Genomic DNA, 13,523 nt, shown 5'->3' with positions numbered 1-13,523 from the left:
ATTACTTTTCTTTGGCATTGATCCATTTGAAGACAATATCGGGTGAGAAATAGCTAAACCATTTGTATTGATTGTATTTGAGTTTCTCTGCAAACGCGCGAAAACAGACTGTTATAATAAAACAATGACGGTAAATATATATATATATATATATATATATATATATATACATACATACATATAGGTAGCAGGGATGGCGAGTTGATATTTCGTTTTTTGTTTCGTTTTTTCTCAATGTCGTATTAATTATTTGAAATTTGTATTATTATTCTATCTGTCTTTGAGGCGCTCTGAAATATGCATTCTCTGCTAAGCTGAGCAATGGATTATTATATCATATTATATCCAGCTGTATAAATGGATACAATGTAAAATTCTATGTTAAAAAGTTGTGTAAGTCGCTCTGGATAAGAGCGTCTGCTAAATGCCTGTAATGTAATGTAATGTAATGTAATGTAATGTAATGATTAGAATATGTGTCTGACGCCTTTTTAACGCCTGTTACATACCGATCTGCTTCACATCCGCGCCCATGTTAATGAATGAGTCTATTCACACAGCCCGCGGATTGCGTGCCTGGCCGCGGATGTGAAGCTATGTTTTCCGCCTCGGCTCTATTTTTCTGCCTTGCGCAAAGCGGATTTTAGGTAGCTAGCTATATACAATCATCATGATATTCAGTAGATATGTTGGGTGATGGTATATGATCATGAGGACAAAACCATTTTAAAATCGCTCCATAGGGGGCGCAATAGTGCCAATGCTTGGACCCCTCCCAATGCTGCTTGCGGCTTTAATTATTATTATTATTAGGGGTCCAAGCAGCGAAGCTGGTGGAACCCTATTGTATCTGTTAGGATTATTAGGGGTCCAAGCAGCGAAGCTGGTGGAACCCTATTGTATCTGTTAGGATTATTAGGGGTCCAAGCAGCGAAGCTGGTGGAACCCTATTGTATCTGTTAGGATTATTATTATTAGGGGTCCAAGCAGCGAAGCTGGTGGAACCCTATTGTATCTGTTAGGATTATTCTTATTATTATTATTATTATTATTTTTCTCCGCTAAAAGTGTCTGAGGCTCAGCAACCATAAGTCCTGGAGCAACCAAATTTGGCAGGTGGGTTCCTATGGCCTCCCACTACTCAGGCACTAATAATCACGTACGTTGGCCAGATGGTGGCGCTATAACAAAGGGTAACGCGTACAAGGCCATAACTCCCACACCGTAAGTTAGATCAACACAAAACTTCATCGACATATGTATCTGAACGTGCTCTACAACTTTCCTATTGGGAGCACCTATGTCCGCCATATGGTTTGCACACCATTTGGACTTTTTCATTAGGTGGGGTGCGGAAAAGCTGGAGCTCCAAATCCAAACGATTACGACATCGAGTAAACTTCTTTACGGCAAGCGGTTTAAGACAAAGGCACTCCCCCTCTTTACGGTGTGATGGCAGGTGTGAGTACAGAGAAGCCTGCCTCTATCGTTACCCTAAAGGTGGGCTGTCTTAGACACAAAATAAAACTCTCTTTTGATACTTGAAGACGAGTGGAATCAAATCTTTAAAGTATTCCTATTTATTGTGCTCTGAAGCTCCGTGTGGATACAGAGAAGCTGGAGCTTCAGAAGGCAGCTTTTTTTAAAAATTAAAAAATAAATTTAAATTAAAAAAAACGAGCTTATTTAAGTTACGGCCGGAATGCCAGCGTTGGCCTGTGGTCCAAAGTGTCCTACAGAAAAGCTTTGGGTTCCAGCCACAGCGCTGCCGTTGATGGTGTTCTAGAGCGGGTGAGATTGTATTGACCGAGCACATCAGTCGCCCGTCTTTTTTTTTTTCTTTCTTTTTCTTGTCGCTTGCCTGCAATCAAGCGGAGCAAAGTTTGGCTGGTGTTGTACAGAGAAGCCGGCCTTGTTTACAACGCTCCCTTGTTTTGTGGTGTACGCTTTTTTCGATTTGGGATTTTTTTTTTTTTTTTCCTTTGTACAATTCAGAGGTTGGTCAGTCAGTCTTCTGGTTACTGTAAAAAGTGCCTTTGCAAACTCCTCCTACACCCCCCCCCCCCCCCCCCCCCCTTCCTTTGCCTAATCACCCCTCCTTCCCTTCCCAAATTGCTGTTCTTTTTGCTCCTCCTCCTCCTCCCTCCCCTTACCATTCTTCCAGTCATGAAGAACAGGTAACTTGCATATGTCTCCTGCGGTCTTAAAACTTCCAGAATTGAACACGCATCCTCATGTCAAAGATATGAATAAAAATGCTGAATCATACTTGGTGTGTCTTGTCTGGCTGGTGAAGTTCAAGTACGCCCATTACCTTACAGGAATTTAACAGACGATCTTGGATCCAGAGCGACTTGCACAACTTTTTACATGGCATTTGCATTGCATCCAGTTATACAATGGCAGTGCCCTATGGGGGGAATTAAGTGGGTTAATTCACCTCCCTAGTTGCACATTTGTAAGTACATAGACTGCAGCTGCATACGATTTTCTGGCAGTGACCCTGTTTCAAGGTGGTCTGGACACCGTGGTTGAACCCGGGAAAGCATTCGATTAATTTACATTAAATTCACGTGCCCTGTGAACCAATGTTAACGTCTTTCAAAGCACACAGGATTCCTGGCACGCAAGTGTTTGCCCCGCCCTAGCTCACTGACAATGCTCTTGACGTCTGTGGTGTCTGGTTCTTTGTTGCTCGTTGCTACCGACAAATTATCGCCCCTTTCAATGGAGTCTTATATGGGTTAGTTTAAAATAAATATAAGTTTATATATATATCTATACACTGCTTCACATATCGGGGCTTGATTCGTATGTGTAATGCAGACATTTGTACAAAACAGGTCATGTCTACCGTCTTCCCAATTTAACTATTTTCCAGAACTCTCCATTTCGAAGAGAAGAAACCTGGTCCTCTCACCACGTATTGTGCTAGCAATGCACCGAGTTTTAATCCTTTGCGAAATGCCGAATTCATAATTGCTCAAACTCTCCAGCAAAGACGAATACATCCACTACTAGCAAAGACTGATAAAAAAATTTCCCCGATTTGGATTTGTTTGCATGCGACGGCTAAAGGCCTGCGAAGCAGTCTTAGATACAGCTTTATAGCTTATGTACATACTATTCGTGGAATAGTAGCTATTCCGCGTGTTTTTGCTCTATGGGTCTGCTTCACGGGTACAGCTTTGAATAATTTTTCAGTCATTGGAAAAACTTTAATAGCAGCTATTCAGATGTACTGTACTTGTAAGGGTAAAAAACGCCAGCTAGCTACAGCTTCAAGTAGGAAAAAGTTTTTTAAAAACCAATACGTTCAGACACCAGACTTCGGCAGGATTTCATCAAACAAAAATAATCCACAAGAAAATAAGATGTCAAAACCAGTGGTCGATGGCAACGTAGGCTACACATGCATTTAAAATGGACCATTCAGGGTGCAGGTTATAAATCAGGTGATCAGTAGCAATCAAATGGCTGTCGGTCAAAGTCGGATTTTTTTTTTAGCTACACAACCAGTGGCCGGTGAGATTTGTCTTGGTGCATGCTGCTCACATCGGCCAGAGTCAAACAGATAACAAAACAAACGAAAAGCCATCCGTTGAGAGTTACACGATCAATACTGCTCTAAATGCTAGTAATGTCCATCAATTATTTAGGATCTTTATAGCCGCGGGAAAGAAACTGGTGCGGTGACGACGAGTGGAGTTGGAGACGTTATTCCTGAACCAGCCTACCAGAGGAAAAGGCAGGGTGTGTATTAATAACGTTATAGGCGCGCTTGCTAACCGCCCAGAATGTATAGGTGTGGCAATGGAGGGGAGATCAGGCGTAGTTATTTTCTTATTTTCGTTTTGACGACTCTACCCACTCCGGCCTTTTACGAGAGTGCTTAGTTGTGTCCCCATACCATACCATGATATAGAGGGCTATAGGCTAGAACGGAACAATAAGTAAAAAAGGTCGTTGACTCGCGCTTTTAAAAGACGGAGTCTGGATTTATGTCACAATTGAATCTATTGTGAATATGGGGACATGGTTAGTCTAATTAGACTAACCATAATAAATAGGGTGGCATTACTCCGGAAGTCGACGATTTTTTGTTGTTAAGGTTTGAGAAGTAGGCCTCAAAAGGCACCGCCTTGGCCCTGCCAGTTTCGTTGCTGGAGTCACCCTAATTGATAGTGTTAACGAGATCAAGTGTTGTGTCATCTGCGTATTTTATAAATTTGACAGTCTGATGGGGATGTGACGTCGTTAGTGAAAATGCTTAAGACTTTCGGCCTTAAAAGTTGCTCTGCAAGCCGAGGAACAACCAAAACGGAACTGAACGCCTTGACTTCCGTTCTTCACGTTGAACATTGCGTTGTGGGATTTTTTTAAATGAAGAAATCGTCTTGTAAAATGCAATGTTTGATTTAATTTCAACGACAAGCGTCCTTTGTATAAGGTAACGTAAGTGGAAACCCACGAGGTCTTCTAATTTTTCTGCTGTATTAAATTTTTCTTTTACGGTCACACAGCTATTAACGTAACCTCTTAAGAAAAGGACACTAAGATATCATTATCATAGATCCACGTCACCAAGTCGTACCTTGCATAAACAATAATAACATATCTCACGTTGGGCAGCAATGCATGTATAAATATGTCACACCCGAGTCAAAGATTTGCATCTCAGGAGTACAAACATGATGTCACCAGGAAGGCACAGAATGTAAAGATTACACAGGAGTTTTCTGTCTTTATTTTTGTGTTTGTCACTCAAAATACAAAATATGAGAGAAAATGTTACAACGGTGGTGTGTGGAGAAAAGGCCATTCTGTCCATGTAATCTTATAACCCCCCCCTCCATCTAAAGGGTAGGCAAACAAGTTTTTAACATCTTCAGGCATGTTAAAAATAATTCAGTCCAAGTAACTTTTCTCAAGCTATCATGAGACTCCAACCCCTCTACTCAAGGACCAAACTATGAGTCCTCATGTGAGAGTTAACTTGGTTTTCTATGCATCCGGTGACTTTGCGTGCTCATTTGATTTCTTCTGTCGTATGTGACAGTTTAACACTTAGAAGCCATGCCCGTGGCTTTTATCCGTAATAGAGTCATATGATCGTAACTGACGTGCTTCCCTGCTTATGGGTAATGTTATATTCATGACTGTTGCTTAACATTTAAACCTGTGTTGTTCCATGCCATGGCCTTCACTGTCCATTGAACCAAATTAAAATATTGCGACGTGCTGCAGAGCAGTGATTGTGGTAAAGGTATAATGTTGGTTAAAACTATACTCATACACACGTAGGCTTGCGGGGCTGTTATTCTCTAGTGAAGATTTTCCCTCCAGTATTTTTTCCCCCGCATAATATATTCTGTTGAGACCCTCGTTCTCATGACAGATAACACTCAACCTCTGGATCTTCTTTTGTCCGTATGGATAGGGTTTAGGTAATCTGTATTTTCCAGACGTTGTGTGTGTTATCAAGACGGACATTGTGTGCTGGCTGTGACGTGGTGTCTTGGGCAATGTAGATTCTGTGTTTAACTTTTGTGGCAGGCTGTGTTCCTCTGGAATGCCGTCTTTCCAGAAGTTTTTTTTTTTTTTTGCGCTGCAGCTTTCCTCTTATCTGACATTGTGGTGTGAGCAGACCTGGGTCAAATACAAATTTGTTTTGGATTGAAATAGTTTTCTGTGCTCTATTGATCTTGCCTGGTGTAATTGAGCCTGCCAATATGACCAGAAAGCAGGGATTGCACTTTTTGAGAGTATTTCATTGGTTCCAATACACCAGACAAGAATAGTAAAGTGTAGAAAAGTGTTTGAATCCAAAACAAATACGTATCTGACCCAGGTCAGGATGTGAGCAGATCAGCTCTGTCATGTTCCAGAATACACATACAGATTGTGAAGTATTACCCAGATCAGGGCTGCCCAAACACTGTTTCTCTAAATCTGCCATCCTGTAGGTTTTCACTCCACCCCTGACAAAGCACTCCAGATCCAATAGCCAGAGGGCTCGTTACATCGTTGAGATGCTAATTAGTAAAATCAGGTGTGCCAACTTACGGTTGAAATTTGGCACACCTGATTTAGACACATTGGCTTAGATAGTCAGGGAGTTTCAAACTATTCGTCTGCGGCCAGAGAGAACTCCCAAGCATTCGTTGACCTTTAGCTAGGATGGGAATGACCATGGTGGTGATGCATGAATCCGCTTCCTTGCCCCCTAAGAAGATGGAAGACGTTTTCCTGGTAAGTATTGACAGAATCCCTTTTCGGAGCGAAGCAGCCATTACCTGGCTGAGGAAAGCACTATCTTCATTCATTCACCCATTTTCGGAGGCAAGCCTCGTTGGTAATCCCAAGTACACTGTTTGATTTCCACGTTTTATTGACTGTCCAGTTGATGGTAATCCTCAGAATTCAGATAATCATTCTCCAAACCAGTTGAGAAATTCTGAAGACTATCCACTTGATAGTGATCTCCTTGCCCATGTTTTGATTGACTCTGGAATTCTCCCCAAACTTTGTAGCTGCACAGGGATGGTGCCTTATTTGCTGGCCAAAAAAAATTCCTCCAATTCTTGATGACAAGTCAAAAAACACTGTTCTGTTGACCCAAGAAAGCTGATTACAGTTGCAATACTCTTAAGATGGCTGGAAATATTCTCATGTGCTTATCATTGCTATAATAACTTCCTTGATGTAGTAATATTGTTAGCTGATGACATCTAAAAATGACATTTGCCCAATGAGATTTGATTATCATAAGCGTTAATGTTTATGCGAACAGCGCTTATTTTGGCTTGTATTAGTTGTTTCCAAATTAAATTTTCCACATTAGCACCAGACCTGGGCTGAATACATATTTGACGTACTTATCTGTTTGGGTGCAGATACATTTTAAAAACTCCTGCTGATGCCTGAGAATGGCCAATGAAACATGTCACTCAGTGAAATGCACTTTAATGTGAAAGAAGAGCAACACAAGCAGGAAACTCAGGGACATGGGACTGGCCTTTACCAGGGCCTGGACTAGGAGCTGTGTAGAGGAGGTGGTAAAACAATGGTGTTTATGAGACACATGTATGACCTCATATTGCCTGTACATTGGGGATAATTAGCAAGATTAATGATTAAAATCAGGAGGCAAGGCCCGGGCCACTGGTAGAGTTCTTTGGGCAGATGACAGACCGATAGTATAAGCCTGACAGTGGAGACGAGACGAACCCCCTGAGTTTGATGAGAGGGCATGCGAGTTCTCACACTGATGAGGGATGATTGACATGCTGATGACAGATGATTGACAGTGGCCTGGTAAGATCAGAAATGCTGCACTGATGACAGATGATTGACATGGGCTCGGTAAGATCAGAAATGCTGCACTGATGACGGATGATTGACAGGCTGATGACGGATGATTGACAGGCTGATGAGGGATGATTGACAGTGGCCTGGTAGGATCAGAAATGCCACGCTGTGCCCAGACCAAGCAGGGCCTGGTAACGCGAGTGCCCGCTGAGGAGAGTGGGAGGAAGGTCGCGGAGGGCAGGGACAGGTCGTTTCGGGTTGGCCGGCCCGATTTGGAGCACTGTGGACCTGTGCGTACAGCCCGGCAGGGTTAGAGTTACTGTAGCACGCAACCGTGGAGACGGATGCCGGCACTTTTGTCAGAGATAGAAATAGATGTACTGTGAGTCCAAATTAAGGCATCCCTAGAGAAAATTAATGAAGATGTGTAAGACTGCAGTTTTCCCCACCATTGCTCTTGCCCACTAGACACTGTAAAAAAAAAAAAAATAAAATGCACAGAGAGCATCAATATGTTACACCTGTTGGGGAATTTCCTAGGTGTAATCAGAAGGAAAATGAAACGATTTTTAAATTAACGTTTTTAATTAACTTCTTGTTTGTGTTTCTGCATTAGTTATGAAATAGCCCGGGTCTCAAGTATGTATTTTTTTTAAATTTTATTTATGTTCGGCAGATTCTGTACTATATATACACAACGAGAGTGGAGCTTTTATCTCTGTCACTTTGCCAAGGTTTTCATGTTTGTTTTCCCACTAACACTTACAAAGGCATAAGCGTGCCAGAGGCCGTTCGGACTACGGAGGTGTTGGCCGATTAAGTCACCAATCAGGATCCAAAGAATGCAACCAGCCCCCCCAAAGGCCACACCTCTCCCCTTGTCTGTGTTCAGGAATTAACATGCAACTCCTATTGGATAATAGACCAGGAAAGGTAAGGGATTTGCGTAGTTTTGTTTAACTTTAGACAACGCAGCAGTTTTTTTTATAAGTAAAGGCCTTGAATGTGGAGGAAGCTTCAGCCATCTCTGGGTCTGGTCACAAATAGCTTCGAGAGACCTGATACTGATGACCAGATGCTCAACTCGGTTCTATTCTGACCTGCCAATACAGCAGGAGGGGGGGGGGGCGGTGGACACGTACACCAGTGGAAAGACATGTGGTTAATGTTTCATATTTCCAGAATGATCTACAATAACACTCCCCAGCATACGTGCCTCGGCGACTGGTTAATGTATATCTTGCCGCTGTGGGGTGCCGGGGAGAGCTCTATTGCAGGAACAGAATTTACAGACGTCTGCGGGCAGGAATGTCCCAACACATGGCTCGTGTTTCCGAATTGATTTACAAACATTTCAGTTCGGTAGCGGTTTAGTTTCGGTCTCAAATGTAGGCTAAGCCCTGTGCGACTCTTATAATTAAGTCTATGAAACTCAAGTTCGTTAATGTTTCGCGTGCATTCGGTCACGTGGTTGAATACGGTTTCCACGCCGCCGTTCCATATGATTAAAATCCTCCGATGCCTTCGGAAAAAGAATACGTCCAGGTCCAGCACTTACGTCTTGCTGATAAACTTCAAGGCTACTGTTTTGATGCCAAATGACATTGTGGAGCCGAGCTGTTGCATAAGAAAATGTTGCTATTTAGCGGAAGATAGTGCACGCGGCAAATCAGCAGGTACAAAATGGAATCGGAGATGTGCGGAAGCGTTATTCTGTTAGGGGTTGGGTTTGAGGAAAGATTAATGGTTGATGACAGTTTTCTCTCGCTGTAAACTATACCAGCACCTACACGTGATGCACGAGGGAAAGACACCGAGAGGAGATGGTGTGTTTTTGTTTTTGTTTTTTGTTTTTTTGGCGTGAATTTCATGTTTTTTTTTTTTTGCTTAACTGGTGGCGTGACAATCGTTATCACCAGGGGTTATGTAACATTGTGAGGATTGGAATAGCCGTCGGTTGTTGGATGGCATTTTTTCGTGCGTTTAATAGAATCAATGAATTAATCTCCAGGCTTCCCCTCTCATTGTTGTGTATCAGCAGTTCGTTCAGCGAACGGCACAGTTTGTCCCCCGCCCACGATTATCTTTACTTAATGGGAACATTGGCTCGACATCAGAAACACGTGGCGGTCGTTGGACAGTGGGTCGCCTGACCTAGAGGGAGTGTGGGTCGCATTGGCTTCCGGCTACATTGACTACGTCTGCCACATCTGTATCCACACGTTCCAACTCCGGCCTCTCATAGTAGAGAGCGTTTACACATTACAGTCGCAGTTCCAGTAGCCTACTTTAAATCAACATTTCAGGACGTAGGAGCCAGTAGATTATCCTCTCCGCGTGGTAGGAATTTGCGCCATTTTGAAGGACAGGAATTTGACATGAGGGTTGCTTAAATCGTGACGTTCTTCCAAAAAATCTCTCGCATTACATTTTGGGATGCTTTCATTTTTAAGATTTTTTTTCAACAGTTTGTATTTTCAGCGTGACGAGAACAGTGATCCTGAAAATTCTAACTGTTGAAAAATGCTTTTAAAATGAAGGCCTCCCAAAATGTAATGAAGTAAATTATGGGAAGTGGTATTTTTCTTAATAGAAACCATTCCAAATGAGTGAAAAAGGAATATTTTATGGCAGGCAAAATACATCCAGCTTTCTTGCCAACACACTCAGTGTCATGGCAGGTCAATTGCAACTATTTTTTTAAAAAGACTTTTGGACCACAGATCTGCAGTACAACTGGATAACCTGCTTATTACGCAAATGAGGAGCCTCTTGTTCCAGTTCAGGTGCAGTTCTGGGGTTTAAAGTCCAACTGTGTTGGCTGCAACTGATGTGTCATGTCTTGAGACGTAGGGGCCTAAATGTGCTGATACTGTTAGCATTGCATTAACGGGCTACAAAAAGCCGTTGGTCACCGATATTTGCTGGCCATTCACAGACGTGCTGAAATAAATGGGTCTCGAAAAGTATGTTGCTTCAACGTATGCTTGTTTCAGTGCAATTTAACGTTTTCAACTGGTCAGAGAATTAACCTGCCTGCATACTGATAAGTAGTCATACACTACCGGGTTGACCATAGGCTATTCGTCTTGTGTGGACGAATACTGCCACCTGCTGGGCGATAGCTAAATAATTCACTAGTGCAGAGAAATAATTATGCCCTTTCGTACGCAAGCCGACCATCTTGCATCATCATCGCCTCCTTGCGTCACAACTGAAACCCAGAAGATAATGGTATATAATCAAGATATTTTAATTATGTAAATGTCTATATTCAGAAGGTTTGTTAGACCAAGAGCAACACCATAGCAACATGTCAGTAAATATACTAATCAAAGTTAAATGTATGAAAAGAAAAGAATAAACTGTTCACATTTCCTAGGAGACTGGATCTAGGTTGTATTTACCACTTTGCTTCATCTTCTGACACCCCAGGCTGAAATTAATTGGTCACCTGACCAACTCTGTCCTTGTCTATCCACGAACAGAAGTTCTACCATTCCTTTCGTCCCTTAACAGGAGATCTGCAATGTCCCCTTTTGAGAGAAAATCTGTATATATTTCAGTAACATTATTCCCTTTTATGCAAAGTTATCCAAACTACAATTAATCAATTCTTTAAGTAATATACATGTGATAAAGCTAAATACAACAACAGTACATAATCAAAAACCAATGTTTCATAAAAAAATAATTATTAAAAAAAAAAAACCGAAATGCCAAATACACCCAACGGCTGTTGATGAGGGTGCACCGACCCAAAGCGATGACAACCGTTGGGTCTTGTGTGGTTTGGAAAGGGTCTGGCTCAGAGAGGATCCTGGGAAGTTTTCAGTGCAGGGTGTTGGGGGGTCTGGTCTGGTGGGGGGACGGCAGGACAGAATCTTTGCACCCAGGAGACGTCCAAAGACTTTCGGACAGACCTCTGTGCCTGCTGCCGGCGATGAGGTCACCTCAGGGCACAGAGCAGCCACCGCTCCACCACCAGGGGAGTTCTGGAGCGAGGCAGATCCTCTCCTTCACACCAACACCTCCATGCGACACGAGCCCTCCAAGGACGGATGTGCCAGGGATGGAGGGAGAAAAAGAAAAAACAATGAAAGAAAAAGAGAAAGTATCGTGGGGCTTGTGTTCCCTGAGAGGGATGCCTGCCCTCCGGTTTCCATCCATGCAAGAGTCCTCGTTCCCTATTGGCTGTTGCACAGCAGCGGTCACATCGCCGTGTACAGGAGGGCATGATGCTGCAGAACCACAAACGGGGCATCTCTCACTTCACCCTTTCACTCCCCTCCCCCCAACTCTTCACCGCTCCTGATCACGCTCCCACCCCTCAATCCCAGCCCGCCCCAGGTCTTCTCTCCTCCAATCAGGGGATCTCGGCTCAGCGTTTGTCCCGCCTCTTGTCCATCTCCTCTTTAACGCGGGCCTGCAGCACCATCCTCATGCCGGAGTCCAGAACGTTCTCCTCCGCCACCCTGTCCACTATCCTCTCCGGCTTGTCCTCCTGGTGGAGGGACAAAGCACAAAGACAGGGTCGTGAAATGGAGTAGAGCGGCAACCCCCCACCAATAGGTACACCAATTCAGGTGCCTCCAGTACCCAAAATGCACCACGTGAAGAGTTTAGTCTGAAAATACTTCCCAGCATGCCTCTCTCACCTTGTGAACGATGAAGGAGGTGAGGCGGCCGCTGTCGGCCTGGTAGTCCAGCCAGAACAGTTCTGTGGCCGGGGGCTCCGGTTCCGTGCTCGACCCGCTTTCGTTCCACTCCTCCGCTTCCGCGCCTGCGCCCGGTTCTGATCCGTCTGGAAAACGCACACCACCGACTGAACACCTCACACAGACACTGGACAGCAGTTTTTGGTGGACCTACGAACCCACTTCACATCACTGTTGTTCATTTAGAACCAACCGCATTTACGGGAAAGAGGAATTTGTATAGGCTGCAGCGACTAGTAAACTCCAACAACAGGTAATGCAAAGTAGTAAATCTGAAACCCAACTGCATTTTGTGAGCGGACAACCAAAATAATTAATTTCCCCCAACTTTAGTTGAGGTAGAATCGTTTGCTTTTGCCAAAGAGGGGGATCTGTATCTGTCAACTGAATAGCATAGCCAGCTTAACTGATTTAGGGACCAGACATGCAGGGGACTCCATTTCATCCGACTTTTGAGTTGTAACGGTTTTCTTTTGCAAGATCTGTATTGACTCAAACTTTCTAACCTAAGTATGGCAGTATGATAAAGGGGTTCTCCTTTACTGGATACAATCATTTAAGCTTGTTAACGTGTTGATGAATATCCGTTTCTGTTATTTTGGGGAACGGGGGAGGGGGGCAAATTGCTCTTACTCCGGCGCCGAGGGTGGTACACTTGAATGTCAGGCCGGCGCGGTCGTCTCGGGGTGGTAGTGGGTCTCCGCCGCTGACGTTCCTTGGCCTGTTTCACCTCCTTGTCGTAGTCATCTCTAAAAGAGTATGCATTACTGTAGTTTGATACCACTAACTTTAGATGCATGACGAGAGCGAGCCTTCCACCCTTGATAATATTAGAAAATTTCGTTGAAGGCGGTCCCCTGTGGTTTTGGTCCCGGCTGCAACCACGTACGGCACGAGCGCACGTAGTGTTGGAGTAACACGAAAGTGAACGTTTCCATTTATTTTCCATTGGCCCCACGGTACATAAACTACCAACCCCAAACAGTTCTCCAACATGATCAAACGCGCATGCTCTGTACGAGTCGAGAGGAGCAGGCTTACCATTTTACAGATTTCACAGCCGCTCAAATTTAGCTGGTAATGACTGCTTTTGTGTGGAGTTAATCTGTTTTAATGTATAGATAAACACCAATCAAAAGCAAATGCCCACAACCGTAGTCTATACGCATCCCGGACAAACCTGGCAATTTGGTTACGACGAATATGGTGTAGAAAACCGTGGCTCATGTCCAAACGACCTCCGCGTTTGTACTTCATTTGTTGTTCCTCGTTGTCTTGCAGAATCTCCATCGTTTAATGCTAGCTACCAAACATCAATACGGAAAAATAAACGCCCTTCTTTAAACGTACGCCTTCCTACCAGGCAGCATCGTTAGCTACGTTAATGAAGCTAGCTACATAAATAGGTTACTGGCCAACCTAGGTCAAACACGGAGTTATGGAATCATTACATTGCCCATGGAAGTCAATGGGAGCAGCGAAGATGCATTCGGC

The 13,523-nt window shown here is 43.6% G+C and overlaps 1 protein-coding gene and 1 long non-coding RNA gene across 2 annotated transcripts in view; one reads left to right on the top strand and one right to left on the bottom strand.

The window, feature by feature from the left end:
• Window positions 1-334: 334 nt before the first annotated feature.
• LOC135264695 (uncharacterized) overlaps window positions 335-13,523 on the top strand; it is a 75,423-nt gene continuing 62,234 nt past the window's right edge. Inside the window, exon 1 of the long non-coding RNA XR_010332779.1 lies at window positions 335-460. This is a non-coding gene — a long non-coding RNA (uncharacterized LOC135264695). The remainder of the gene's footprint in view (window positions 461-13,523) is intronic.
• On the bottom strand, window positions 10,549-13,439 carry c10h2orf68 (chromosome 10 C2orf68 homolog). The gene is made up of 4 exons (XM_064353456.1): window positions 13,210-13,439; window positions 12,663-12,778; window positions 11,970-12,115; window positions 10,549-11,815 (listed from the first exon to the last, which is right to left on the bottom strand). Exons 1-4 carry the CDS (start codon window positions 13,317-13,319, stop codon window positions 11,693-11,695), a joined length of 495 nt encoding a protein of 164 aa, XP_064209526.1. The 5' UTR covers window positions 13,320-13,439; the 3' UTR covers window positions 10,549-11,692.

Source organism: Anguilla rostrata, chromosome 10 (assembly GCF_018555375.3).
Source record: "Anguilla rostrata isolate EN2019 chromosome 10, ASM1855537v3, whole genome shotgun sequence".
NCBI classification, from domain to species: Eukaryota; Metazoa; Chordata; class Actinopteri; order Anguilliformes; family Anguillidae; genus Anguilla; species Anguilla rostrata.
Note: the sequence above shows the minus strand (reverse complement) of the source record. Positions and strands in the feature narration are given on the sequence as shown.